The sequence below is a fragment of the Piliocolobus tephrosceles genome, chromosome 11, assembly GCF_002776525.5.
Source record: "Piliocolobus tephrosceles isolate RC106 chromosome 11, ASM277652v3, whole genome shotgun sequence".
Lineage (NCBI taxonomy): Eukaryota > Metazoa > Chordata > Mammalia > Primates > Cercopithecidae > Piliocolobus > Piliocolobus tephrosceles.
Genome location: NC_045444.1, coordinates 47,600,313 through 47,626,788, shown reverse-complemented (window position 1 = coordinate 47,626,788; position 26,476 = coordinate 47,600,313). Strand labels below are relative to the sequence as shown.

General features: G+C 32.6%; 1 protein-coding gene across 16 annotated transcripts in view; it reads right to left on the bottom strand.

The window, feature by feature from the left end:
• The window catches only part of SLC4A10 (solute carrier family 4 member 10), a 392,709-nt gene that overhangs the window by 116,444 nt on the left and 249,789 nt on the right, over nt 1-26,476 (bottom strand). For 10 of the 16 annotated variants that reach the window (XM_023217347.1, XM_023217351.1, XM_023217349.2 and 7 more), the window contains 3 exons: nt 17,108-17,268; nt 9,471-9,659; nt 457-548 (listed from right to left, as the gene is read on the bottom strand). In XM_023217347.1, coding sequence (XP_023073115.1) covers nt 457-548; nt 9,471-9,659; nt 17,108-17,268 — 442 coding nt within the window. Of the gene's footprint in view, nt 1-456; nt 549-9,470; nt 9,660-11,812; nt 11,919-17,107; nt 17,269-26,476 lie in introns of those variants that run through there. The other 6 variants (XM_023217348.2, XM_023217344.2, XM_023217350.2 and 3 more) reach the window with 3 other exon arrangements.

Here is a 26,476-nt window from a genome sequence, read left to right as displayed (position 1 = left end):
ACTCGGGAGGCTGAGGCATGAGAATCGCTTGAACCCAGGAGGCAGAGGTTGCAGTGAGTTGAGATTGCGCCATTGCACTCCAGCCTGGGTGACAGAGCGAGACTGTCTCAAACAAAGAACAACAAAAACAAACAAACAAAAACAGATTAAACTTCTGTTAAATTCCCTGGGAAGCCCAATTATTCTTTTTATTGGAAGAGATAACATTAACCAAGTGGCTGAAACATGAATACTATGCATAAAACTCACAGGTTCAGGCTTTTTTTTTTTTTTTTTTTTTTGAATAGGCAAAATGTTACATGTGGACTTAATGCTAACATTATCTGTAACAATATCAAGCTTTGACAAGAAACAAAAAAAGCGCATGCAAAATATTGTGTCAACACGTCTTAAAATGGGTAGTAATTTCTAGTAGTAATTTAGCAACTTATTTAGATGAGAGGGAGAAAAGCTCACCTTGCTAAAGTCAACAGTGCTGTTTTCTCTGCTAACATCATTTTTATTTTCAACACAGGCTGGAGCAGACTGAGGAGAAACAACCTGACCTGCTAAAAGAGATTGTTGTGACAGAATACAAACAATTACTTACATAGTTGTAGACATACTGAGTGAAATACGCACTTCAATTAAACTAGACTAACAGGTTTCCTAATGAATTTATGATGTAAGCGTGAAGGGTCAATATAAATAGATCTATATTAATACAAACATTCTTATTATCAGTTACAGTTAGAAATGGGAGAATTCAGTAAAAAATTAAACCAATTTTCAGATAAAAACTCTAAAAGATTATTTTCAATAAGGATTATATACAAAAATATGTAAATGTTACCAGGATTTTGAAGTATCATTGATTTCTAGATTTCAACCAAAACTAATGGTATATATAAAAAGACAAGATAGACATCTGTTAAGATTTAAGCTCAGCTTGAAGAATTTAAAATGTAAAGCATTAAAAACGACGGATATTTATCTGAAAAATACACAGTATATTTTTAGGTTTTATTGCATCTAAAAAGCCAAACCAATGAAAAAAAGTTCTTTGGCCATAACTCTTACAGTCTATATAAGGGGTTCGGTTAGATATACCTTTATTTCACACAGTATGAACACTATGGATATGATTTTATGCCTCTGATTATTCTATTATATAAGCATATTGATATTAGCTGGTGATATGAGAAAAGATAAAAACTTGAATTGTATTAGTTTTGCATTAACACTAAACTAAAACATAATTATCTTGTAGTTATTTTCCCTATTATAGGGAAGATGATGAGAGTTCAGTGGATAGTAGCACTGGGAGTGTGGCAATGACTAGAAAGGGTTAAATTCCATTATTCACTAAATATGAAACATTGTTTGCAGTAAATCATATTAAATTTGTTCATAGCAATGCAATGAAAATTAAATTATTGTTTTTTTTTCTGTGAAATGAATAATGACAATTCAAATTTGAAGCCTTGCACATATTTATGATAATAACTCAAAGACTCAAAATAGTGCTTTTATTCACATCAATTGTAGATGTTAGAAACACACTCTCTGCCTGGCTCTTCTCTCTACCTACCTGAATCCCAACTTTATTCTAAATTCACCTTTGGTGTCATCTCGGATCACTTTGGTCTCTGTCTGAACTTCTCTAAGCTCCCACTGCAAATGCAAAAACCCCCACAAAAACCCTTTCCTTTAAATTCTCTCCCGAAAGTCCACTTATTCTTTGTTACCTAGAAATTAACAACTGGGGTTAAAAATACTAATTATTTACTTTCAAAAATTACTATAAGTTTGCTTTTTAGACTAGTAAGCCTCTCAAGCAGGGGTCATTTATTAATAGCAATAATTGTACAGTTTAAAGTTGTTATAATGCCAGAAAGTAATAGGCTTAATATTCTTCTAGAATTTAAGGATTGCACTACTTTCATTAAAAAATGTAAAATAATGTATTTGGAGAAGATGAAAATAAAATGACTTTTTAAAATAAGTTCACCTCAAACCATGTTCACAAATTCTGATTATAGCATATTCTAGGTAAATACATAAACTTCAGATAAATGTCATACAAGCTACATAAATTATTTTCATTCTCCCATTTCTAACCGCAATGTGCAGCTATGACTGTGAACTGTTCATTAGCAGCCATTCAATTTACCATTCTCAAAATAATAACTGTAGTTTTAAAAAAACCTTTTACATAATGCATTTGTGCTACTAACAGATGTCTTCAATCACCAGTTTCACATCATTTCTCCATATTTTAAAGAGTTAGAACATTAGATATATTTAAAATTAAATTTATTGAATGTTCTGTAAAATTGAGTGGTGAAATTCAAGTCATAGATAAATTAAATACACATATATCTGCTTTCTTATAATACATCATTTCATGTGGTATAAATCTACACGGAAGAACAATTATTTAGGTCTATCACCAAACACATACAAAACAAAAGTCAACCCAGTGCAAAGTCATTAACTTTGAAGAGATTAAATTTTGAATTGGATAGAAAATATGTGGAACTTAAAATTTGAACAAATTGAATACGTTATGTTTTCATTTGTATACTTTAAGTAGAGCATTTCATAAATTACCTTCAGCTCAGGCAGTATATTTAAAATATTAACACTTGTATTTCTCCTTGTAAATAATTACAGTAATTAATAACTAATATTTATGTAATAATTATAATAAGTAATACATTTTGAGATTTATTGTTGTATGCTACTCTTGTTCTAAAATAAGAACAATTTTATAAAATATTACTTTATAAGATTGATAATGAACAAGGGATTTAGAAATTATTTTTTATAAATATTTTAATTGATGTTGATAATGACCTAGTTGAGAGTTTAACTAGCAGGAGACACATCAGATGACAGTAAACTTCTTGCTAGTCCTAGATTCTAGATATGTCTATAGAATGTATATTAATATAAAAAGTCATGAAAACTAGCCTATGACAGACAAAAAGACCAAAAATTGTATATCTTTTATATTTCAGAGCAGTAGTTAAATAATAGGAGTTAATATTCATAGTTAAATATATTTAATCACATCAAAAGTCCTGCAAAGTTTAAATAGTATTTCAAATCTTGTTATTATTTCTTGTCTATTATTTCCAAAAATGTAAGTTAATTTGCTAAAGTTGAAACAATACACTTTAAATGTGCATATCCTCAAGGCAGTTTTCACAACTTGGTAGTATATTGAACAATGAACAGATACTATTTAAAAATTAACCTAACAAGTTTGATTTGGGTTATTTTGAAAAAATAGAAGTCTTTTAAAAAGTTTAACATTTTATTTGCTGTATATATAAAACTAATATTCATGCATGAATTATAGTACATAGAACTAATTGAAACCTCATAAATTGAAAATAATTTTATAGTTCTATCATCAATTGTAATCACTGTTTACATATATTTTTCTTTATGCCAATTAGTTTATGCCAATTATTACCACCTTTCAGAAGAAAATGATGGATTAAATTTCAAAATTAATTTCATTAACTGAAATGCTATTACATAAGAAGAATCAATAAATTCATATTTTGGAAGGGCATCTCTTATTTTCTTGCTGATGTCTAAGGCAATAGTGGTTCACAGAATGACAATTTTCAGGTACAGATCTATCTTCAGCCAGAAGTGAATATTTTCCTAATAGAATAACAAAGAATTTGCTAGGATATTTTCCCCTCACGGAAAAAATTAGTGTAAGGTTAGGATTTAGCACTCATATATGTGTGAAAGCTTTATGAATGTTAATTGTATACAGTAATTTTTTAAAGTGCTACACCACAGTACTTACAAACAAATGCTTTTTACCTGTTTCTTTATATTATCTTTGTCCACTGATCACTGCCCATATTATTTGCTATAAATGAATGTCACTGCAATGTTTAATTATTTCTGTTTTTATAATACATACATAATTTTGAGGCACGAAGATGACTATGACAAAAGACATTAATTGAGTAATCGTATTATATTCAGGGTAAGTTATTTAAAAACTGATGAAAATTGGATATCACTAAGGTTAACTGGTATCTGTGACTATTTAAATGTAAATGGAAACATCTGAGAAACCTAATATCTTCTTTGCTATTTATTAAATACATTTTTCTGACCTGTTAAGCTCAAGAGTTCTTCACTTTAAATCAAAATTTCTAATATTTGACATCTTATCAATTAAGATATATATTATATAGTATTCATATTAGCACCTGTTTGAATTACTTTTCCTTGAGTTATGAATTCATTTTTTTCCTCTGAGCCTTCATGGAGGGATCATATGTGTCAGATAAAAATGATTATAGACCATGTATTTTTCTAGGGCAAATTATAATAGATATGGGGCTAGCATAGGAGAAAACTGAGAGTATTTTGAGTAAATACTAACTAGAAAAATGAAGCTGTTTTTCTGCTTGTTACACCATATATTTTTCACTAAGTGTATTATGAGACTGGCAAAGTCATTTTCTTTATCATAAAGTTGTAGGGAAGGAACATGAGATTACATCAAATGTACTATTTTATGACTTTAAGTAATAGCAGTATTATTAAAGCACCTCATTATTGGGGAAAAAAAGGTACATTCTCAAAAACCCCGTTGAGTATTATATTAACTCATTTGTCTTTAGCTATAGTTCTCTTCTTCTTTAAGTAAAGTATGCACATATGTATTAAAAAACAGCAGCTTAGCAACTTTTAAATTTATATTTGGCCAAATTCATATCAATAGAATATATTGCATAAATGTATCATTATTTTCTACTGCTTAATCCACTGTAAATTACGTGCACTAGAAGGAAACTGGGATGAAGACATGGAGGTACATTACTATTAACCTAGAGACCAAGCTGGTTTACACTACCTCAGAAACCTTCAACGCATTTAGAGTACCCAAAGGGTAGGAGATGAGGGAGTACAGAGATGAGATGAGCCTGTTAGAGACAGACATAAGACAGAGCAAAATAAAGAAATATAAAGATGAATGACAAAGTTACATACATGTGTAACAATACATTTATTCATGGGAATAGAAAACATAAAGAAAGAAGGGCTAAATATTTAGAAAATGCTGATTAGGTGAGCTACACTTCAACAACATGAAAAGTATGCAAACAATTAAACTTGGAGAAAAATTAGTGTGCCTGAAAATAATTAATGCAATATAAGAAATAACAAATCCAAACACATCATACTAGAATTATGTTCGCTCTTAAGATCTAGTCTTGACATTCCAAAACTGTAATGACAATATAGCCTCTGGGCAGGCCCATCAGTTGTGTCAACAATGTCATCTTGATTTTCTTGGAAGAGTAGAAAATATCATATTTATTAAACAATGTTTAATTATTTAATATATGCAAATGTTTTAATAAGTTTCTCTCAAGCAATCTTAAGACTTATTATTCTAGCTTTATTTTTTCTTCAAAGTTAGAACATTATGAGGGATAAATTTTAAACCTTGAATATCTTATTTATGAGACCATTGTATTAAAAAAGCAAGAAAGCATTTCTTAATATCTAATACGAAAGACATAATATCTAAATACATAAAGACAACATGCATCTGAAAATTAAAAGTATAGCATTTGTAAAAGAAGTAACTATAATGTAATAGATCCGATTTCCAAAAGTATAAATAAATATTATACACAATATATATGTGTACATTGCTTTAAGGGCTGAAATCTACCCAGGCCTAAAGAGTGAACTTTATGTCCCATCCTCCCAAGTCTAACTGTTTTTCAGTAAACTATGGCATTGAACAGTAGTTAGAGACTTTCTGCACTGTAACTCCTTTTGAGATCCTAAATAAAAGGTACAACTGGAAAGTATTCAGATTACGAGAGACAAAAGATATGTGAAGGAAAACAAACAGAGTTAGAAATTATTAGTAAAGGACAGAGCAGAATAAAGACAACCTATACTTAACGAAACTAATAATTCCAAATTATCTTCAAACATATAAAAATTATCATAAGGATAATAATATTTTATAATAGATTTATAATCCCAGTGTCTCAAAAGGTAATTGAATACATGACCTAAATGATATATACAGATACTGATAAATTTTGCCTTCTAGATCACTTAACACAAAAGTCTTATTTTTAGTTTTAGAAAATCTTCCTAGTCCAAATAACTATTTTAATATTTTCAATATATTTATCTTGACTGTTTTACCATCCATACCCTTTTCAGGGTGCTAATGTCAAAGTAGATATTATTTTTCTATTATTTTTGCTGTTGTTTTGCCAAATGTAACTGTCACTTTTTATTGAAACATCAAAATCAGACATTTAATTCTCACAGTTTTGATGCTTAATGAAAAGTGAAAGTTAAACACAGCATGGTGGCATTAAAAATGCATGGTGAATCCATAGCATCCTTCACATTAGCCCTGAAGAGAATGTGGAATACCAAGGAAAGTTAACTAGTGTGTTTTGAGATGAGACTGACAAATTATCACAAATCACTAAAAAAGGAATGGACAAAGAATGGTAGACTTGGGAAGGAGAAGAGCAAGGAAATGCATTATTTTATTAATCTAATCTATAAAACAGGGAAGACCCCATTTGAAATACAGTGTCTGAATGTTTAACCCCAGAGAGTACTAACAAGGTAATATGCTCAAGACACAAGTCAATTAAGGAAGTAGAAACTTTATTCTATATGACTCTTTCAGGCTTATCTACATAAGCTTCCGTTTGTTTTTGAGACAATTTCAGCACATTAAACAAGAAACGGGGACTTATTTCTACCGCTATGCTTAGGGAGGAAAATGTGTTCTGTTTTAAAGTGTCTGGAAAAATCTTTGCCCTATTTAATTTCTATTCTATAATCTTTTCTTAAAAAGTCCATCTTTTTGCATAATGGATTTTACTAAGGATTTTAAAAAATTAATAGTATTACCTTTACTTTTTTGATGTTTTGAAATCCTTTTGCATCTCTCTGAAGTATTGCACAAAAATTTAAATCTAGATTGCATATTTAGAACAGAATGTCCAATTTATATTTATGGCTATTAATTTCAATTTGTTTATATATCTAGAGTTTGTCAGGCCTTAGAGTTCATAAGTAGATTGAGAACCTCAGCAGTAAAGGTCTTTCATACTTTTTTCATTTTTGGGTAGGAGATTTATTTCTAAATTGGTGAAGTCTATACATATTTTCAGAATTCTCAACACACATAATTATGCAAAGTGTGTGAGGAAGCAAAACAGAGTCATAAGGAGGTGTTATAAGCTTAGGCTTAGAAAACCACTTCTGACAGCATATTCTACAACAATACTTAATTGGGTATATGAATCTTATTAGAAATGTTTCCAAGTTTTTATTGCCCTTACGTATGCCTCAAAAAGATTTGTATGTGTTCAGATAAAGGCTGATTGTACAGATGGTGACAGAATCACTTCAGAATCACTCAGATTCTGGTTTTCGGGAAAACTAAACCGTTTCTTAAATAAGACAAAAAGCAGGCTCTCAGAAAACCTTGTGACTATATGTAGATTTGTAATTCACAGTTAAAATTCTACCATCTCCTCTTATGTTTAATAGAAGTTTAAAGCAGTAACAAACAGTGTGCCTAGATCTGCATATTACAATAAATCATTGATCCAATAAATTCTATAGCCTCTTACCTCAAAAAAAAAAAGCCATGAAATTATTGTTAGAGTAAACATTATCTCCAGTGAAATTTAAGGTATAAGTTTTAACTAGTTCAAAATGCAAGATCCTTGCCTCTTTGAAGAAACATACCTCTTTCTTAAAGACATATATCTTATTATCTGATTTCTAGCAAAAGTTATGAAGGCAAAAGTTCATTTTTATAAAATCTGCATGCATTCTTAGAAGTTAATTCTTGGGTATATTTTAACAAAGTTTTTGGAATCATGTAGACATAAGCCCATAGCCAAAATTAGTAAATAACTGACTCTGTTTTAACATTGCCATACCAAATAAATACTAGCATTATAACAAAAGCACAGCATTTGTTATACATCTCTTAGAATACAAAAGCCTTGTTTTGTTATCTTATGTATCACTTATTTTAAAGCAAATTGTGATTTAGAATAAAATATGTTTTAAATATATGATTTGATTCAAAGCAAGTTATACCTCCTCAGAAGTTTCAGTGGACTCTACAAACACAAGTTGGTATTTACTATAAAGTATTCATAATAATTTTATTGAACTTAATGTGTGCACAACTATAGACTCTTTTATGTAACAAAAATGACTTATATGCAGTCACCGAAAAGTCCCCAAAATCAAATGAGTATTTCAAAAATGATTTTGTCATTAAGAACTGGTTCTATGCGCTGAGACAAAATTACATCTAATCATCTTTATCTATTTAATAAAGCATTTATTCTACTTTTTTATGTATATTTGATTCAGTAGTATGGAAACTGATTAATATGAAGCAAATCTGGAGGAAACTAATTTTCATACATTTTATTTAAGGCATCTCTGAAGCTTTTGAAAATAGGGTGAGATTACATGATATTTCATGCTGTCACTACATGTGCTTTCATCCATTTGTGGAAATCAGTCTTTCCAGTAAAGCATTTGAAAATACTTTTCATTAATTTTTATCTTTTAGAACTGGAAACTTTTAAGCTGATAGAAGTTTAACAAATTCATATCATCTTCATGGTAACTTCATTTTCTTTCATGAGACTAATAGAAAGGATGGATGACAATAGGAGATTCCTAAGCAACTTCCTTAGTGCAAATGATCAGGGGTTAAATAAATGCCAGGAGAGAACAAAAAATATAGGAAAGATAAAAGAGTCCGAAGCATAAATCATAGAAAGTCAAGATTGCTAGGAAACAATGGTGGTCATTTATATTGGTGTATGAAGACGGTCAGTGGGGTGGCTCCATGGACGTTGAAGATGCCACATTACAAACAGCAATGAGCCCTTGAACCGGAATCAGCCATAATGTATGTAAGTCACAAGCAATGCACTGGCTGGTCTTTTCAATCATTTTCTCTAATGGAATTTGTTAACTATGAGCAACATGAAACCAACATCTTTTTTCCACAAACACTAGATAATGATCATGATTCCTTTAAATGAAAACACCATCTATGGCATAAGTTAAAGCCCCGCATTACATTTTTAAGCTACAGGACAGAGACTAGGACCTTATTTGTTATGCCACAGATGCTCTGTTTAAGTTTTCTGCAGCCAAATCTAAAAGTTTTTTTTTTTTTTTTTATTAAATATTAGTTTTCTTTGTATTTTTTCCTGAACCTTTCAGGAAACTTAAGTTCTTTTTTACAATTTGATGCTTGATAATAAGACTATATCCTCATGTAAAAAGAATTCTACAATAATCTGAATTTCAAAAAATCATTTTCAAATAAAACAAGTTTTAAAATATTCAGAAGACTTTGATATGTCAGAGACCTATAGTAGACATAAAGAGCACAATAAACAAACATTTACCATTTTTGTCCATGGAATTTGGTTCTGACTGTTTCTTGCCAATATCAGCAAAGGAACGAACAATGGGAATCCTGTTGGTGAGTTTTTTCTGATTCTGATGATGATGTTGTTTCATCAATGCCTCATGGACCCTGTGGCGTACATCTTCATTCAGCTGACCTGAGCTCACTTGTTGGTCAAGAACCATATCTGAAGAGAAAAGGCCGGAATAAGATGAATACAGCTTTCCTCTCGAACATGTGCCAGCCATGAATCACTGAGTCCAAATATGCAAGCCCTAAACAATATTAGTCATCTTGAAATAGAAATAACTTCTTTAAAAAAATTCCTAAGCATGGTGTTATAAATGGAAATTTATGTTCCATTGTAGAAATGTTGCACAAGAACGATTTGGGCAAATTTTCATTATAAATCATTCTATTTTAAATATATAATTCTTATGAAGTATTATTTTTCAAAGGGGAATAGTTGCATTGAGAAGAAAGTTCTTTATTTCTTCATTATTCACACTGATGGGTGGAATAGCTGTAGAGATAATATGAAAATTCATAATGTGTTTGAATTCACAATTCATAATGTGTTTGAATTTGGAAATTGGTTTTATACTTGTATTTTAATATTTTTCCCATTTTCCACTACAGACTAATTTCCTTGTTTCCTCATTAAGTGAACAGAAGTCTATCTGTGAAAATCTGATGCAAAGAGGCCTATGAAGTGATATAGTTACTGAATTTGGAAAGTAAACAATTCTGTTTCATATGGATAGAAAATCAGCCTTTTCTCAAACTTTCCTGGAAACACACACCCTTGAGAATGTGAGATTAAAAAGATATTCTATACCTGCAAAACAAAGACTGGAAGGTGAGATTTCAGAAGTCTATAATTAAGCAGATTATTTACCATACATAGTGTCAAAAACGTCAGTCAAGTAGATAAGCAAAGGTATTTTAAGTTTCTTAGTGATATAAAGATCACATCAGTGAATGCTTGTGTAATCAGTCTGCTTTCTGATTACCAAATATTAACTCTAATTGTTTTTTAGGCATTAACATCTTATGTAAAGCAGATCGCAATGAGCTGCCTTCCACTGCCTTTTTGAGTACAATAAAGGTTTCAAAGTTAGCAGAATGCTCCCTTACCAACACTATTTTCCTTCAGTGTGAAGCAGAAATGAACTAAGGGACAGATTTGGACCACTTTATGACATTCTAGCTAGATGACTTTGCAAAGTTGAATAACCTCAGTGTCCTTATTTATAAAATGGAAATAATAATATCTATATCACATGTTGGTGCCAAGACTGGCATAAGGCACCTGATGCACTGATTGGAATATTGAGGCTATCAGTAAATATTTCCCAGAACAGGATTTTCTTTGCAATTTTCATTACGTAGATTATGGTTCCTGGTTTGAAATTTGTGGTGGTTTCAATATATTCATATTTTATAACAGTTTATCAATTAGAGACAAAGCTGGGACAATTAGAGACAATTGACAAACAGTTATCAATTAGAGACAATAGCAGAAAACCTAAATTAAACTACTTAAAACAATTTTATTGGCTCACATAATAGAAAGATCAAAGTTAGGTTGGCTCTAATTCTGCTTCTCTGTGATTTTGTTAGCTTCCTCCTCCTCTAGGGTAAGCTTTAACCTCAGGCTGACTTTCCTTATGGCCATAAGATGGCTTTCAGCCACAACAAGGAAATATATATTTTTGTTCATATGCAGTGAGAAATATATTTTCTGTGACTTTCTCTTAGATGAGTTATTTTTCACCTGGCCAGGAAAAATTATCCTAAGTCTTACTGACATAGCCCTGCCCATCTTGAACCCAATCACTGGCAAAGGAGATGGTATTCATATTACTGACAGTCAAGAACTGCACTTCAATCTAGAGTTAATTTTCTAAACCAGAGATAATCAAGCTCTTTTTGTCCTGAGCCAGATAACAAATATTTTCGGCATTGTAGGCCATCTGATCTCTGTCACAAATACTGAATTTTGCCTTTGTAGCAGGAAAGCAGCCATAGGCAACATGTACACAAATAAACCTGGTTATGCTCCAGTGAAACTTCTTTATGGATGCTGAAACTTGAATTTCATATAATATTCACATCACAACATATTAACTTCTTTTTTATTATTTTTCAACCATTTTAAATATAATCACCATTCTTAGCTCAAATGCCCTATGAAATCAGGCAGTCGGCCATATTTGGCACATGGGATATAGTGTGCTCTATCATTTTTGTGTTTACAATGGAAAGAGGTAGAATGAATATTTGGAAGTCACCCATAATATATACCTGGAATGTTTGAAAGTCAGTCACTATAATTACCTCAAAGGTCCCTTCCAATTCTGAAAATGTATTATACTATAGAATAATATTTAAATCTATTTTTCAGTTCTTTGGAGATCAGTAGTTATAATACCCCTGGGTTAATCTGAAATAAAGGAAATAATAAATTGTCAACATATATGACATTACACTGAAACCTTGCTAAGATGGAAAAATGTATATAAATTTTCATAATGGAAGTTGTAAAGTAGGTTATTAGAATACCAATATGATATTATTGTAAGGCAGTTCCAAATACAAGCCATGATATGAATTCCCAGTTCAATATTCTGGTCAGAATCAAAAGTAATCACATAATAAACCCTGCATATGTTTATGATTTTTAATTTCTATTAAAGCGCAATGTTTACAGGCTCAAACACTACAAAACCCATAGGTCACTATCTTCACAGTTATTCAAAGATAAGATTTTTATTTGAAACAGTTATGTAAGGAAAAGTAAATATTAAAAAACACACTCATCTGTTCATTAGTTATAGAGAAATACACAGCAAACTTCTCCAAAGTATAACTGTATCAAATTATATCTTACTTGTCTGGAAAAAATTATTCATTTTGCTTAAGAATATAACATACTAGGGTGACATTTAGGTACCAAAAGGAATCTGAATTAGTAATCACTTACATTGTTCTTTTCACCACTACAATATATATCAGTATTAACTTGAAAAGTGTGAAAGAATAATGAACCATAATGACTTTGGGTCCAGAGTGAAGTCCTGCAATCTCAGCAGGCTATGATGCCTACATAATACAGTCTATTCTGCCCCAGGATCTGGATGATAAGCAAAAAAGCAAGAAAAAAGGAAGGACAAATAGGTCACACTCTCATACTCTGCTAACACTAAGCAGGTTCTAGAAAAACTAGTAGCACTTTGAGACCATCCTGGCCAACATGGTGAGTTCCTGTCTCTACTAAAAATACAAAAAAATTAGCTGGGCATGGTGGCACATGCCTGTAGTCCCCAGTACTTGGGAGACTGAGGCAGGAGAATCGCTTGAGCCCGGGAGGCGGAGGTTGCAGGGAGCTGAGATCGCGCCACTGCACTCCAGCCCGACGACAGAGCAAGACTTCGTCTCAAAAAAGAAAAAGAAAAAAAGAAAAACTAGCAGCACTTGTGGAAAAAGGCCTCAGAAAAATGAAAAATTGTTTTTCATCCTATCAGGTAACTATTTTATCATAACGTATCTTGAATGAAAGCCCCTAGAGGCTATGACATATTGCAGATTCTATATAAATCTCTGTCTTTTTGAAGATCATCATATCAATGCTTTGAAAACCCATTTTCTTAACTGTAAAATATATTGGGGGAGTGGGGGGGGGGGGAATATGATATGAAATTCCTAAATTCTGTGGTTTGGTTGCCAGCACTAACAGGGATGTGTGTGCTAAAGGTGTAAACTGTAATAGAATATTTACTTTTCAGACCAAGGATTGTCACAGTATAGGCATGTTAAAAAATATATGGTTATTCCCATACTCCCAAATCTACAGATTACATTCAGTGGAGCAAACTGTAGATTCTTCCTTCAATGAAAGATTTTAAACAACAAAGGTTGTTTAAATGAGTTGGGAGCTATGATTGATAATCTGTCCATGGTACTAACTTTGGTTTGGTTTTAATTTCTTCCTAACTCTCATTGACAGAATTAGGTTAAAGTATACATACACTGCAGAGAGGATATTTCCATCATTAATCTTTATAATGCTTAATTTCAAAGAGATTAACATAGACCATAAAATTCATTGTAATTTATATGAATATAATTCAGAAGCATATTCAATATAATTAATCTCCATATCAGAGTAAATTGTGGTAAGAAGATATACCTGGAGAATTTTGGATTTGAAAAGGTTAAGTAATATTTTGAAGGATAAAGTTTAAATTTATTGAGTTTCCTGAAACATTGGGAAATAGATATATTTTAAATTAACTTTAGCCAAAAGAAAATCCTACTTTAATTATACCAGAAATTTTTGACAGACCTGCCAGATGCAAATGGGATTTTCTGCTACTAAGTCTATGAAAATATCTTAAGGAATTACCCGAGTCTGTTAAAAACATATCAGAACATTGATATAAAAATCCTTGATCATTACAAAACAATATCTGGGTCATATTCATCTAGTAGGAAATGTCTGAAAAACATCAATACCGCAAAGCCTGTGCATTCACAAAGTACTAGGGATTAGAAACCTTAAAGGTAAACTGTGACAGTTAGCTTTTGTAAAACTGAAACTAGTGACTAATGTATGTGAATTATGGCTAACAAAGAAAAATCATGATAAATAAGAGTTGAGGAAAAAGTTTCAGAGCTGACTGTTAATCACTGTGGCCACAAATGATCATGAAACAGAATAAAACAGAAATTATGGTTGGGCACAGTGACTCATGTCTGTAATCCTAGCACTTTGGGAAGTTGAAACAGGTGGACTGATTGAACCCAGGAATTCAAGACCAGCCTTGGCAACATAGTGAGACCCTCATACCCCCAAAATTATGATTATAGGTTAATAAAAAAATTATTTCCATTTCTGCAAAGGTTATCTTTGATAAAGAACTTTCTATTTATCCGTTTATGGTGAAATAGTTTCTTTCCTACTTTATAAGTTGCTTTGATAATAAAACATAATTATGTGAAAATACAAAGTTAGAAGTCTTAAAAACAGAAAGCATGCTTATTTATTACAAGCTTAGTAACGCAGCTCAATTTTTATAAAATGAAAATAGGAGTAAGTAAAAAATAAGAATATAATTACAAATTATGGAGAGAAAATATTTTAATGAGATTATACTGAGGGGATAAATAAGTAACTTCTAAATTTAGTCAAATTAATGGTTATCAATGAGAGGAAATCTCTTCTCAGTAATGATTGTAAAGGAACCTAAGGTAATAACGACCAACAGAGATATTTGTAATCATATTTTTCTTTGTGATGTTAGCATTAAACCACTGACATATTCTAAATGTCATTTTACAGGCTGCTCTGCACTGAAAAATGGGACATTCAGGTTGGGTTACTTCAAAGTCAGAAAGAGACACACTAATTAGAAGAGCAGAAAGAATACTAAAAAGCTATTTAGGGTATCAAGACATCAACTGAACTACTTTCACTGTAAGGATAGACTTAGAGAATGTAATTTGCTTGAAAAGGCTAGATTTAACCCAGTTAACCTTCATATATTCTACAGAATTGAGCTTGGGAAAGGGACAGAGTTAGGAAAAAGTCGCATAATTTTAGACAATGAAAGTGAACTAAGGTGATAAAATGAACAGTGTTTTAGTCAAATTACTGGGAGAAAATTTCTTCATAGGAATAACTTTCTGAGGAAAGCATTAGAAATTACATAACTTAAGAAATGTGAAGACTGGTAAAGGTATAAAGGGTATGTTCTGAGGCTAATTTTGCCAGGTGGTAGAATGTGACAGTTTCATTTCCCATTTCAAAATGTATTTGGGTTAATCTATTTTCAAAGGTAGCGCCATCATCAATTTAAGCAGTGAAAATAAACCCCTTAGAGCAAGGCCTCTAACCTTTTAAATCTCAGTTTCTTTCTTTATTAAATAAGGATAACAATAATAACACTAAGAACCAGGTTTGAGTATTAAAAAGATAATTACAAACTTAAGAGATTCCCATACTTCAAAGTACTGTGAAAAGCCCGGCTGTTTCATTCCTAATTAAAATATAAAAATGTTTATTGGGTATTAGCAAGACCATATAATGTAAAGCTAAGAAACTGAGCTGGATAGCTAACTATTTCAGCATTCTTAGAGAGTTTGTTTATTTCTGAGTTAATCATTTTTTCCATTTTCTCTTGATTTAGTGCAGCTACAGTAGCCTGGATACTTCTGAAAATTATACATATATGTTTAACTTTATAAAGTATTTTAGGCTCTAGTTATGTAATTTAAAGAATAATCTCTTTACAGGTGTTACATGAAACAGAAGAGGATTGCTTATCTTTCCCGTTTGGGGCAGTGTGTGTGTGTGTGTGTGTGTGTGTGTGTGTGTGTGTGTACACGCACACCTGTGTGTGTGTTTTAGTTTTTTTGGAATTTTTGTTTAATAAATCAAGCCAAAGTATCTTTTAGTACTTACTGTTCTTTTCATATATACTGCAATGCCTATCAACATCAATGACTAAATCAATAATTTGTAAGGTGATAAATGTGCCATCAAAATTTGGGTGACATTCACTTCAAGACATTTCTTTTTCTTCAGACAGCAGTTGTAGTGTAACAGAAAAGACACTGGGCTTAAAGTCAGGGTCCCCTGGGTGAAATCTAGGTCATGACAATTTTAGAGTTTCTATTTTCTGATTGGAAAATGAGAATGACATCTATTTGATGGGGCTGTTCTGTAGATTAAAGTAGATATGTTATTTTTCTAATATATAATTCTCTTATATATATAACAACACACATATAGTTTATTTTTCATTTCTATAATGTAATTAAGATACTAAGTTTTGCCACTTCACAAATACATATCATATGGAACAAATTTATTTTTTCCCAAACTAATAATTTTTAAACTGTCTCTTTTCTTTGTTTGTATTTTTAAAACCTCCATCAATTATTTCATTTATACTCTTTCAAAACTAATTTCTGTGTTTTTGCATTATTTTGTCTTTACTAAAATATGTTTGTCTTCTGGTCAAAAAATACATGAGTTCTTTGACTCAATTTCTGTAATAATAACATTTCCTAAATATAGCTGTCTGTATTATAAGACATCATTGAATTCTAATACTAATCATTCATCAGGTTGCAGTATTGAATTACAAAACAAATCCTAACTGTATCACTTGGCTTCCTCTGGAATTCAAGGGTTTTAATTAAGTTTAAAATAAATGGCCATACTCTTCTGTGTCCATTCTAAACCAACATTTTTCTGTTTATTGAAATTTCTTCATTTGGTTATTTCATGTGTTTGGATATTGAAAATAAGTATCTAGCTTTAAGGGTTTTTCCTGTAATTTTCTAATGGTGAGAGTCTAAATATAATAATGAAAATGAATGGTGAACGGGAATCAAGATATCTAGGTTCTTGTCCTAGAATGGCACTGCCAACCTAGAGCATATTTCTCTGAGATTCAACTTCTTTTATCTCGAATAACAGGGTAAAAGAAAATGACTTTTAAGGCCTCATACAGTGATTATGAGAATTAGTTTTCCAAAGTTCATATATATATTGAATTATAAGGAAAAGAGAATAACAAAAAAGTAGCTGTACCTATAAAATAGACTAAGGGAGAAAAGATATACCTGCAATTTCTTCTAAAGTGTTGGCATGCATGTCCAGCAACACAGTTCCATTCAGAATACAACTTCTCAACTCAAACAAGCTGTGCAATGAAAGAGTAGCCACATAAGGCTTGCTCCACCTTTCTCCTCCATCTTCCACATCTTCTTCAAACTTCAACCACCTATACAAATAAATATTATCAGCACAGTTTATATTATATTGTAGGTGAATGATCCTTTATCCCAAAAATAAAAGGTTGAAATAGAAAAGTAGTCATATTGTGTCTTGGTTCACAGGTTTTGGAAGGATATAAAAGCTAGTCTAAGCCATTTGGCTTATTTCATTTTAATTCCATTTAGCTCATATTCTTTTTGTAATTAAAAAATAATTGAAAATAAAGGAAAACTCATGTTATTTTGTTAACTTGTCTAACTCTGAAGAAACATTTAAATATAAGTGTTTAACCAGTGGTCAAAGCAAATCTTATGTAGCACTAATAAAGAGTGTATCCTTCATGGAAAGTTAATGGTAATTGAAAAGGAAAATGAAAGAATACTTATTTTTCATTGGTGGAGGTCTTAACCCTGAATATTTTAGTCTCTTGGTAATTTTCTTATAAGATCTTGAGGGAGGCTAGCATAATTCGGGGCCTGTTGTATAGGAAAAATCCTTGTTAGGCTTGCTTGGATGAAAGCTAGTGATAGCAGTCACTTCCTAGGGACTGAATATGTGAGAATTGAGCTCAGATCCCATCCCTGGGTGTTTCTGCCAGGATGGATAATCAGAGAAGAACCTTGATGTCATGATGTCAAATAATGAATAGTAATACCTAGATTGTCTGCAAGCAAGATAAATGGAACAGATAAAGAGAAACCAATGATTTTATCGCTCTGGCACAAGCCACTTTATTCTTATCTGTTTAGGAACTTGGTCTCTAATCCTAATAGATGACCAATTTAATTTCGCCATTTCTAATGAACCTTAGCCTAAATATTCTTGCCTACCTCCATCTTCACCATTTCCCTCATTTCTTTTCTCCATAGTCATTTTTGACCCCAATTTCTCTCTCCAAGCAATATCATTCAAATCCTCTATATGATATTATATTATTATTTTGTATAACAAAATGATACAATTTCAACACAGAACAAATATGTGGGAGTAACTACTTAGGGAATCAAGTGGATTAGCCAAAAGTAACTAACCAAAAGAGCCAGTCAGAACGATTAATGTCCAGAGTAGTAAGAGACATCAGGAAAGCTATGGATCTGTCTCTAGTTTTAGGAAGCAAAAAGAAAAAAAAATGTCAGAAAGTGAAAAGGAAACCAATAGAAAAGAATACTTATACCTGCCAAAACTTACAGTCAGGTAAGAATAGCAATGCCATATTGAAAAAGCTTACATTTAAGTCACTAATCACCAACAGTATCTCTTCAAGGCTGGGCATTTTATAGAACATTTTTGTCTACACAAAAAGTTTTCATATTAGTTATTCTTAAAGTTTTTCAGTCCTAAACAGGGCCATAATACCTCATAAATCATGTGATGGTAATATCATGTCATAACTGGTTCTCCCTCTCTTCTTAGGAAAGAGTAGAATATCACTACCTGGCTTCCTTTTAATTGAGTGAGTCCATGTCTGTGATTAATTCTGGAAATGGGGTGGGAACAGAAATTATGTGTGTGTCACTTCCAGACTAGAGTATTTAATTGCCAAGAGGATATCCTCTGGAGCTCACCCTTTCCTTGACATGCAGCAAGCAAAAGTTCAAGATGAAGGCTGATCTATCAGCTGAGGTTTCTAAGTTACTACTTAATACAATGAACAGACGAGCAAAACCCCAATGATCCATGATGGACATGAATTGTGAGCCATAAACAAAAGGGTTTAAGCCACTGAGATTGCAGGATATTTTTATAGCATAATTTAGCCTATCCCAACTGACTTAGATCATCATTTTAGTTATTCATATCAGCATAAAAATCCTAATCAGAATTAATGGTGAAAGCAAATATGATTTTAATAAATATAATAAATTATTATTTCTTGTCAGATATGAGAATAAGGCCATAGTCACACTATTATTTCAATATCACAAAGGAGCAACCTCTTGGCAGACATTTTACTGCTATAGTATTATATAAAGTGTCTTCAAATAGTTGAGAATAAAAAGAAATGTATATTTTTTCTATACGCTACAGCAAAACCACCTTGTAATAAAAAGAAAGTCTTTTAACTTCTCTGGGTCAGTTTTCGCACAGGTAAAATGGTGAGACAAATTAAACACATTAAATAATTTTCCAGAGATCACCTAGCCAGTGACCTTGTCAAACCAGGATCTAACTCTTAAGTTTTTTTTTTTTAATTTTGTTTTTCTTCAGAGTCTGTGCCCATTTCTCACCATAATACAGCAATTTGAACTGAATTTCTAGTGCTTTTCAGCTCAAAGATCTTATGCTAATGCTTATAGCAGAAACAACTGAATTAGCATTGAATTTTCATCCATGTCTGGAGCCAATCTTAAGTTGCAAAATGTTCTTTGTTTTCACTTTTTCTTTCATATTATTCCAATTTGTTTTCTTTATTATCTACTATGCTAGATAAAAATAGATGGTTTTCCTTTGTGAATAAGATTCAAGCATACTATTCTGTGGAAGGGCTAAAATGAAACTTTCCATAAGGAAGTGGCATCAGGGGAGTGGATACAACTTTTATTAAATCTCCTAATTAAATTATAATCTACTGACATATGCTGTGGATTTCAGATAAAAAGAGCAAAAGGAAGGGAGACTATATAATAGCACGTATGCTGGTGTTATTTTGACTGAAGAATTTTGTGAAGTTGGAAATTTACTTTCTAGTCTATTTGGTGGTAAAGGAAACCTAGAGGTTTAAAAGGGTGTAATATTATTTAAGGAAATACAGGTTTTCCTCTATGGAAAATGTCCTCAATTAAGGTTTCTAGAGCTATGGTACTTTCTGTCATCCCTGTTTATAAAATTGATTCTAAAATATTGTAACAGTGAGACGATGGTTAACAGTGAGATGATGTCTCTACAAGAAATAAAAAATGTTAACTAGGTGTGATGGTGCATGCCTGTAGTACCAGCTGTTCAGGAGGCTGAGATGGCAGGACTGCTTGAGCCCAGGAGATTGAGGCTGCAGTGAGCCATGATAATACCACTGCACTCTAGCCTGGGTGACAGTGAGATTCTGCCTCAAAAGAACAAATAAATAAATTAAATTAAATGTAATCTCCAAAAATTATACTCAAGTACAAAATCCTGAAAAGTCTTTGTACATTACTAAAAAATCATATTGTTTCTCAACTACTTAAGTGTAACTCTAGAAACTTACCCATACAATAATATTGTTTGCAAGCTGTAATAATATGAATAACAAATTCACTTTTAAAATACTCCTGGGCCTCTTGGTCTATATAGAATGATAAAACCCTTTCTTATAATAAAATTTACAGTTAAAATTTACTTCTGGATAACAGTGAAGATGACTAAATAAGTGACAAAGCATCTAAATCATTTCATCTTGACTCCTTTGAAAGTAAAATTTTAAATTTTAAGAATGCTGAAAAGGAGTTGTTTTTATTTTGGAAAAAAAATGACTTTAAACCAAAAACAATCAAAAAGTAAAAAGAATAGGATTACATAAAAATAAAGTGTTCAAACAAGAAGACTTAACTATCCTAAATATATGTGCACCCAATACTGGAATACCTAGATTCATAAAACAAGTTCTTAGAGACTTATGAAGAGACTTAGATAATGACACAACAATAGAGGAAGACTTCCAACACCCCACTGATGATATGGGACAGATCACTGAGGCAGAATACTAACGAGATATTTGGGACCTAAACTTAACACTTGACCAAATGAACCTAACAGACATCTACAGAACACTCCACCCAACAAAAACAGAATATACATTCTTTTCATCTGTATATGGCACATATTCTAAAATTGACCACATACTTAACCGTAAAGCAATTCTCAACAAATTTAAAAAACCCACAATCATACCAAACATAATCTCAGAACACAACGCAATAAAAATATAAATCAATACCAAGAAGATATCTCAAAACCATACAATTGCATGGAAGCTAAACAACCTGCTCCTTAATGATTTCAGTAAACAATGAAGTAAAGGTAGAAACCAAGCCATTATTTGAAACTAATGAAAACAAAGATAGACATATTAGAATCTCTGGGACACAGCAAAAGTAGTGTTGAGAGGAAAGTTTATACTGCTAAATGCTGACACGCAAAAAAAAAAAAAAAAAAAAAACCTTACATCTTAAGTTAACAACCTAACATTACACTTGAAGGAATTTGAAAAGCAAAAGCCAACCAATCCCAAATATAACAGAAGAAAAGAAATAACCAAAATAGAGCTGAACAGAATAAAATGGAGATGAAAAAAAATCACACAAAAGATCAACAAAACCAAGAGCTGGCTCTTTGAAAGAATAAATAACATTGATACACTGCTAGCTAGATTAATTTTTAAAAAGGAAGAAGATAAAAATAAACACAATCAGAAAACAAAGGAACATTACTACTAACCCGACAGAAATACAAAAACCCTCAGAGACTATTATGAACACCTTTGTGCTCACAAACTAGAAAAGCTAGAAGAAATGGATAAATTTCTAGGAATATACAACTGCCCAAGATTAAACCATAAATAAATTATTTTTATTATTTATTTATGTATTTATTTTATTTATTTATTTATTTTGAGACAGAGTCTCTCTCTGTCACCCAGACTGGAATGCAGTGGCATGATCTCGAATCACTGCAACCTCTGCTCCTGCGCTCAAGTGATTCTCCTGCCTCACATCACAAGTAGCTGGGATTAAAGGCACACACCACCGTGTCTGGCTAATTTTTTTGTATTTTTAGTAGAGACAGGGTTTCGCCATTTTGGCCAAGCTGGTCTCAAATGTCTGGGCTCAAGTGATCCACCCATCTCAACCTCCCAAAGTGCTGGAAATCAGAGGTGTGAGCCATTGCACCTGGCCTAACCAGAAATACATTGAAACCATGAACACACCAATAATGAGTTCCAAAATTGAATCGTAATAAAAAAGCGAACAACCAGAAAAAAAGCCTTGGATCAGATGGAGTCACAGCCAAATTCTACCAGATGTATAAAGAAGAACTGATACTGAAACTATTCCAAAAAACAAGGAGGAGGGGCTCCTTTCCAATTCATTCTATGATGCCAGCATCATTCTCATACTAAAACCGGGCAGATACACAACAAAAAAAACCTTCAGACCAACATCCCTGATGAACATAGATGCAAAAATCCTCCATAAAATACTAGCAAACCAAATCCAGCAGCACATGAAAAAGCTAATCCACCATGATCAAATAGGCTTTATTCCTGGGATGCAAGTTTGGTTCAACATATGCAAATCAATAAATGTTATTTATTACATAAACAAAACTAAAAACAAAAACCACATGATCATCTCAGTAGATGCAGAAAAGACTTTTGATAAAATTAAACATCCTTCATGTTTGAAACTCTCAAAAAACTAGGCATTGAAGGTATACACCTCAAAATAGTAAGCATTATCTACAACAAACCTACAGCCAACATCATACTGAATGGGCAAAAGCTGGAAACATTCTCCTTGAAAACTGGTACAAGACAAGGATGCCCACTCTCACCACTCTTATTCAACGTAAGTCCTGGAAGTCCTAACCAGAGAAACAGAAAAGAATAAAAAATAAAAGGCATCCAGATAGAGAAAGAGGAAGTCAAACCATCTCTCTTCGCAAATGATATGATACTATGCCTAGGAAACCCATAATCTCTGCCTGAGGCTCCTACATCTGCTAAACAACTTCATCAAAGTTTTAGGATACAAAATCAGTACGCAAATAGTATACATTTATATATACCAACAACATTCAAGCTGAGAGTTAAATCAAGAATGCAGTCCCATTCACAATAGTCATGAAAATCATAAAATACCTAGGAATACAACTAAACAGGGAAATGAAAGATCTCTGCAACAAGAATTACAAGACAGTGCTGAAATAAATCAGAGATGATACAAACAAATGGAAAAACATTACATGCTCATGGATAGGAAAAAAATCAAAATTAAAATAGCTATACTGCCCAAAGCAATTTACACATTCAATGCTATTCCTATCAACCTACCAATAACACTTTTACAAAATTAGAAAAAATTTATGCATTTTTACAAAATTAGAAAAAAAAATCTAAAATTCATATGGAACCCAAAAAGATCCCAAATAGCCAAAGTGATCCTGAACAAAAAGAATGAAGCTGGAGGCATCACACTACCTGACTTCAGACTATACTACAAGGCTACAGTAACCACAACAGCATGGTAACAGTATAAAAACAGACACATAGACCAATTTGAACAGATTAAAGAACCCAGAAATAGAGCTGTACATGTACAACCATCTGATCTTCAAAAAAGCCAATAAAAATAAGCAATGAGGAAAGGACTCCCTATTCAATAAACGCTGCTGGGATAACTGGCTAGCCATTTGCAGAAGATTGAAACTGGACCCCTACCTTTCACCATATACAAAAGTCAACTCAAGATGAATTAAAGACTTAAATGTAAGACCAAAAACTATAAAAACTCTAGAAGAAAATCCAGGAAATACCATTCTGGACATCAGCCAAGGAAAAGACTTTGTGATGAAGATGCCAAAAGCAATTGCAACAAAAACAAAAATCGACAAGTCGAATTTAATTGACCTAAAGAGCTTTTGCACAGCAAAAGAAACTATCAACAGAGTAAACTACCTACAGGGTAGGAGAAAATGTTTGCAAACTATGCATCTGACTAAGGTCTAATATCCAGAATCTTTAAGGAACTCAAATAAATCAACAAGCAAAAAACAAACAACCCTATTTAAAAAGTAGGCAAAAGACGTTAACAGACGTTTCTCAAAGAAAGACATACTAATACAAGTAGCCAACAAGCGTATGAAAAAATGCTCAGTATCACTAATCATTAGGGAAATGTAAACCAAAACGACAATGAGATACCATCACACACCAGTCAGAATACCTATTACTAAAAAGTCAAAAAATAACAGAAGCTGGCGAGATTGCAGAGAAAGGGGAATGCTTATACATTGCTGGTGGGAATGTAAATTAGTTCAGCCACTGTGGAAAGCAGTCTAGACATTTCTCAAATAACTTAAAACAGAACTATCATTCGTCCCAGCAATCCTATTACTCAGTATATACCCAATGGAATACAAATCATTCTACCATAGAGACACATGCACGTGTATGTTCATTGCAGCATTATTCACAATAGCAAAGACATACAATCAACCTATATGACTACCAATGGTGGACTGTATAAAGGAAATGTGGTACATATACACCACGCAATAATATGCAGCTACAAAAAATGAGATAATGGCCTTAGCAGCAACATGAATGGAGCTACAGGCCATTATCCTAAGTGAGTTAATGCAGGAACAGAAAACCAAATACTGCATGTTCTTACAAGTGGGAGCTAAACATTGTGTACACATGGACACAAAGAAGGGAACAACAGACACTGAGGCCTAGTTGAGGGTAGAGAGTGGGAGGATCGAAAACTACCTATTGGGTGACAAAAAATATCTATCAGGTAAGGTGGAGGAGTGGGAGGATTGAAAAACTACGTATCAGCTGACAAAATTATCAGCTGAAACAACCCATGAAACAACCCTGCACATATAACCCTTGAATCTAAAATAAAAGTTGGAAAGAAAAAAGAAAAAAGAATACTGACAAGATGTGGGCTCTGTGTGTGTGTGTGTGTGTGTGTATGTGTAGTTCTATGTATTAAAAAAACTTTTTGAGATATAGTCTCCCTCTGTCATCCAGACTGGAGTGCAGTGGCGCAATCACAGCTCATGCAGCCTCAACCTCCTGGGCTCAGGTGATCCTTCCATCTCAGCCTCCCAAGTAGCTGGGACTATATAGCCAGGTACTATGTCTGGCTATTTTTTTATATTTTTTTATAGAGATGGGGGTCTCACTAAGTTACCCAGGCTGGTCTTAAACTCCTGGCCTCAAGTAATCCTCCTGCCTTAGCTGACCACCCAAAGTGCTGGGATTACACTCATGAACCACTATGCCCGGCCTCTGTTCTATGCATTTTTATCCCATGTATAGATAGATGTAACCTCTACCACAATCAACATATGAAGCTGTTCCATCACCACAAAAGAAATCCCTTGTGCTGCACCTTTATATTCTCAATCCTCACTCTATTTCTGTCTCCTGGAAACCACTAATCTATTCTTCGTCACTATACTTTTGTCATTTTGAGGGTGTTATCTAAATGGAATCATACAGTTTGCAATCTTTTGAGACTGACACTTTTTTACTAAGCATAATGCCCTTGATATACATTAAAGTTATTGTATCAGTAGTTTGTTTCTTTTTTATTGCAGAGTAATATTCTATTATAAAGATGAATGTATCAGTTTGTTTAATCAGTCACCCATGGGGAACATTCAGGTTGTTTGCAGGTTTTGCCATACAGCCAACGGACACATGAAAAAATGCTCATCATCACTCGCCATTAGAGAAATGCACATCAAAACCACAATGAGATACCATCTCACACCAGTTAGAATGGCAATCATTAAAAAGTCAGGAAACAACAGGTGCTGGAGAAGATATGGAGAAATAGGAACACTTTTACACTGTTGGTGGGAATGTAAACTAGTTCAACCATTGTGGAAAACAGTGTGGCGATTCCTCAAGTATCTAGAACTAGAAATAACATTTGACCCAGCCACCCCATTACTGGCTAAATACCCAAAGGATTATAAATCATGGTGCTATAAAGACACATGCACATGTATGTTTATTGCAGCACTATTCACAATAGCAAAGACTTGGAATCAACCCAAATGTCCATCAGTGACAGACTGGATTAGGAAAATGTGGCACATACACCATGGAATACTATGCAGCCATATAAAATGATGAGTTTGTGTCCGTTGTAGGGACATGCATGCAGCTGGAAACCATCATTCTCAGCAAACTATTGCAAGAACAGAAAAGCAAACACCGCATGTTCTCACTCACAGGTGGAAATTGAACAATGAGATCACTTGGACACAGGAAGGGAAACATCACACACCAGGGCCTACTGTGGGGAGGGGGGAGGGGGGAGGGATAGCATTAGGAGATATACCTAACGTAAATGAGGAGTTAATGGGTGCAGCACACGAACATGGCACATGTCTACATATGTAACAAACCTGCACATTGTGCACATGTACCCTAGAACTTAAAGCATAATAAAAGAAAGAAAGAAAGAAAGAAAGAAAGAAAGAAAGAAAGAAAGAAA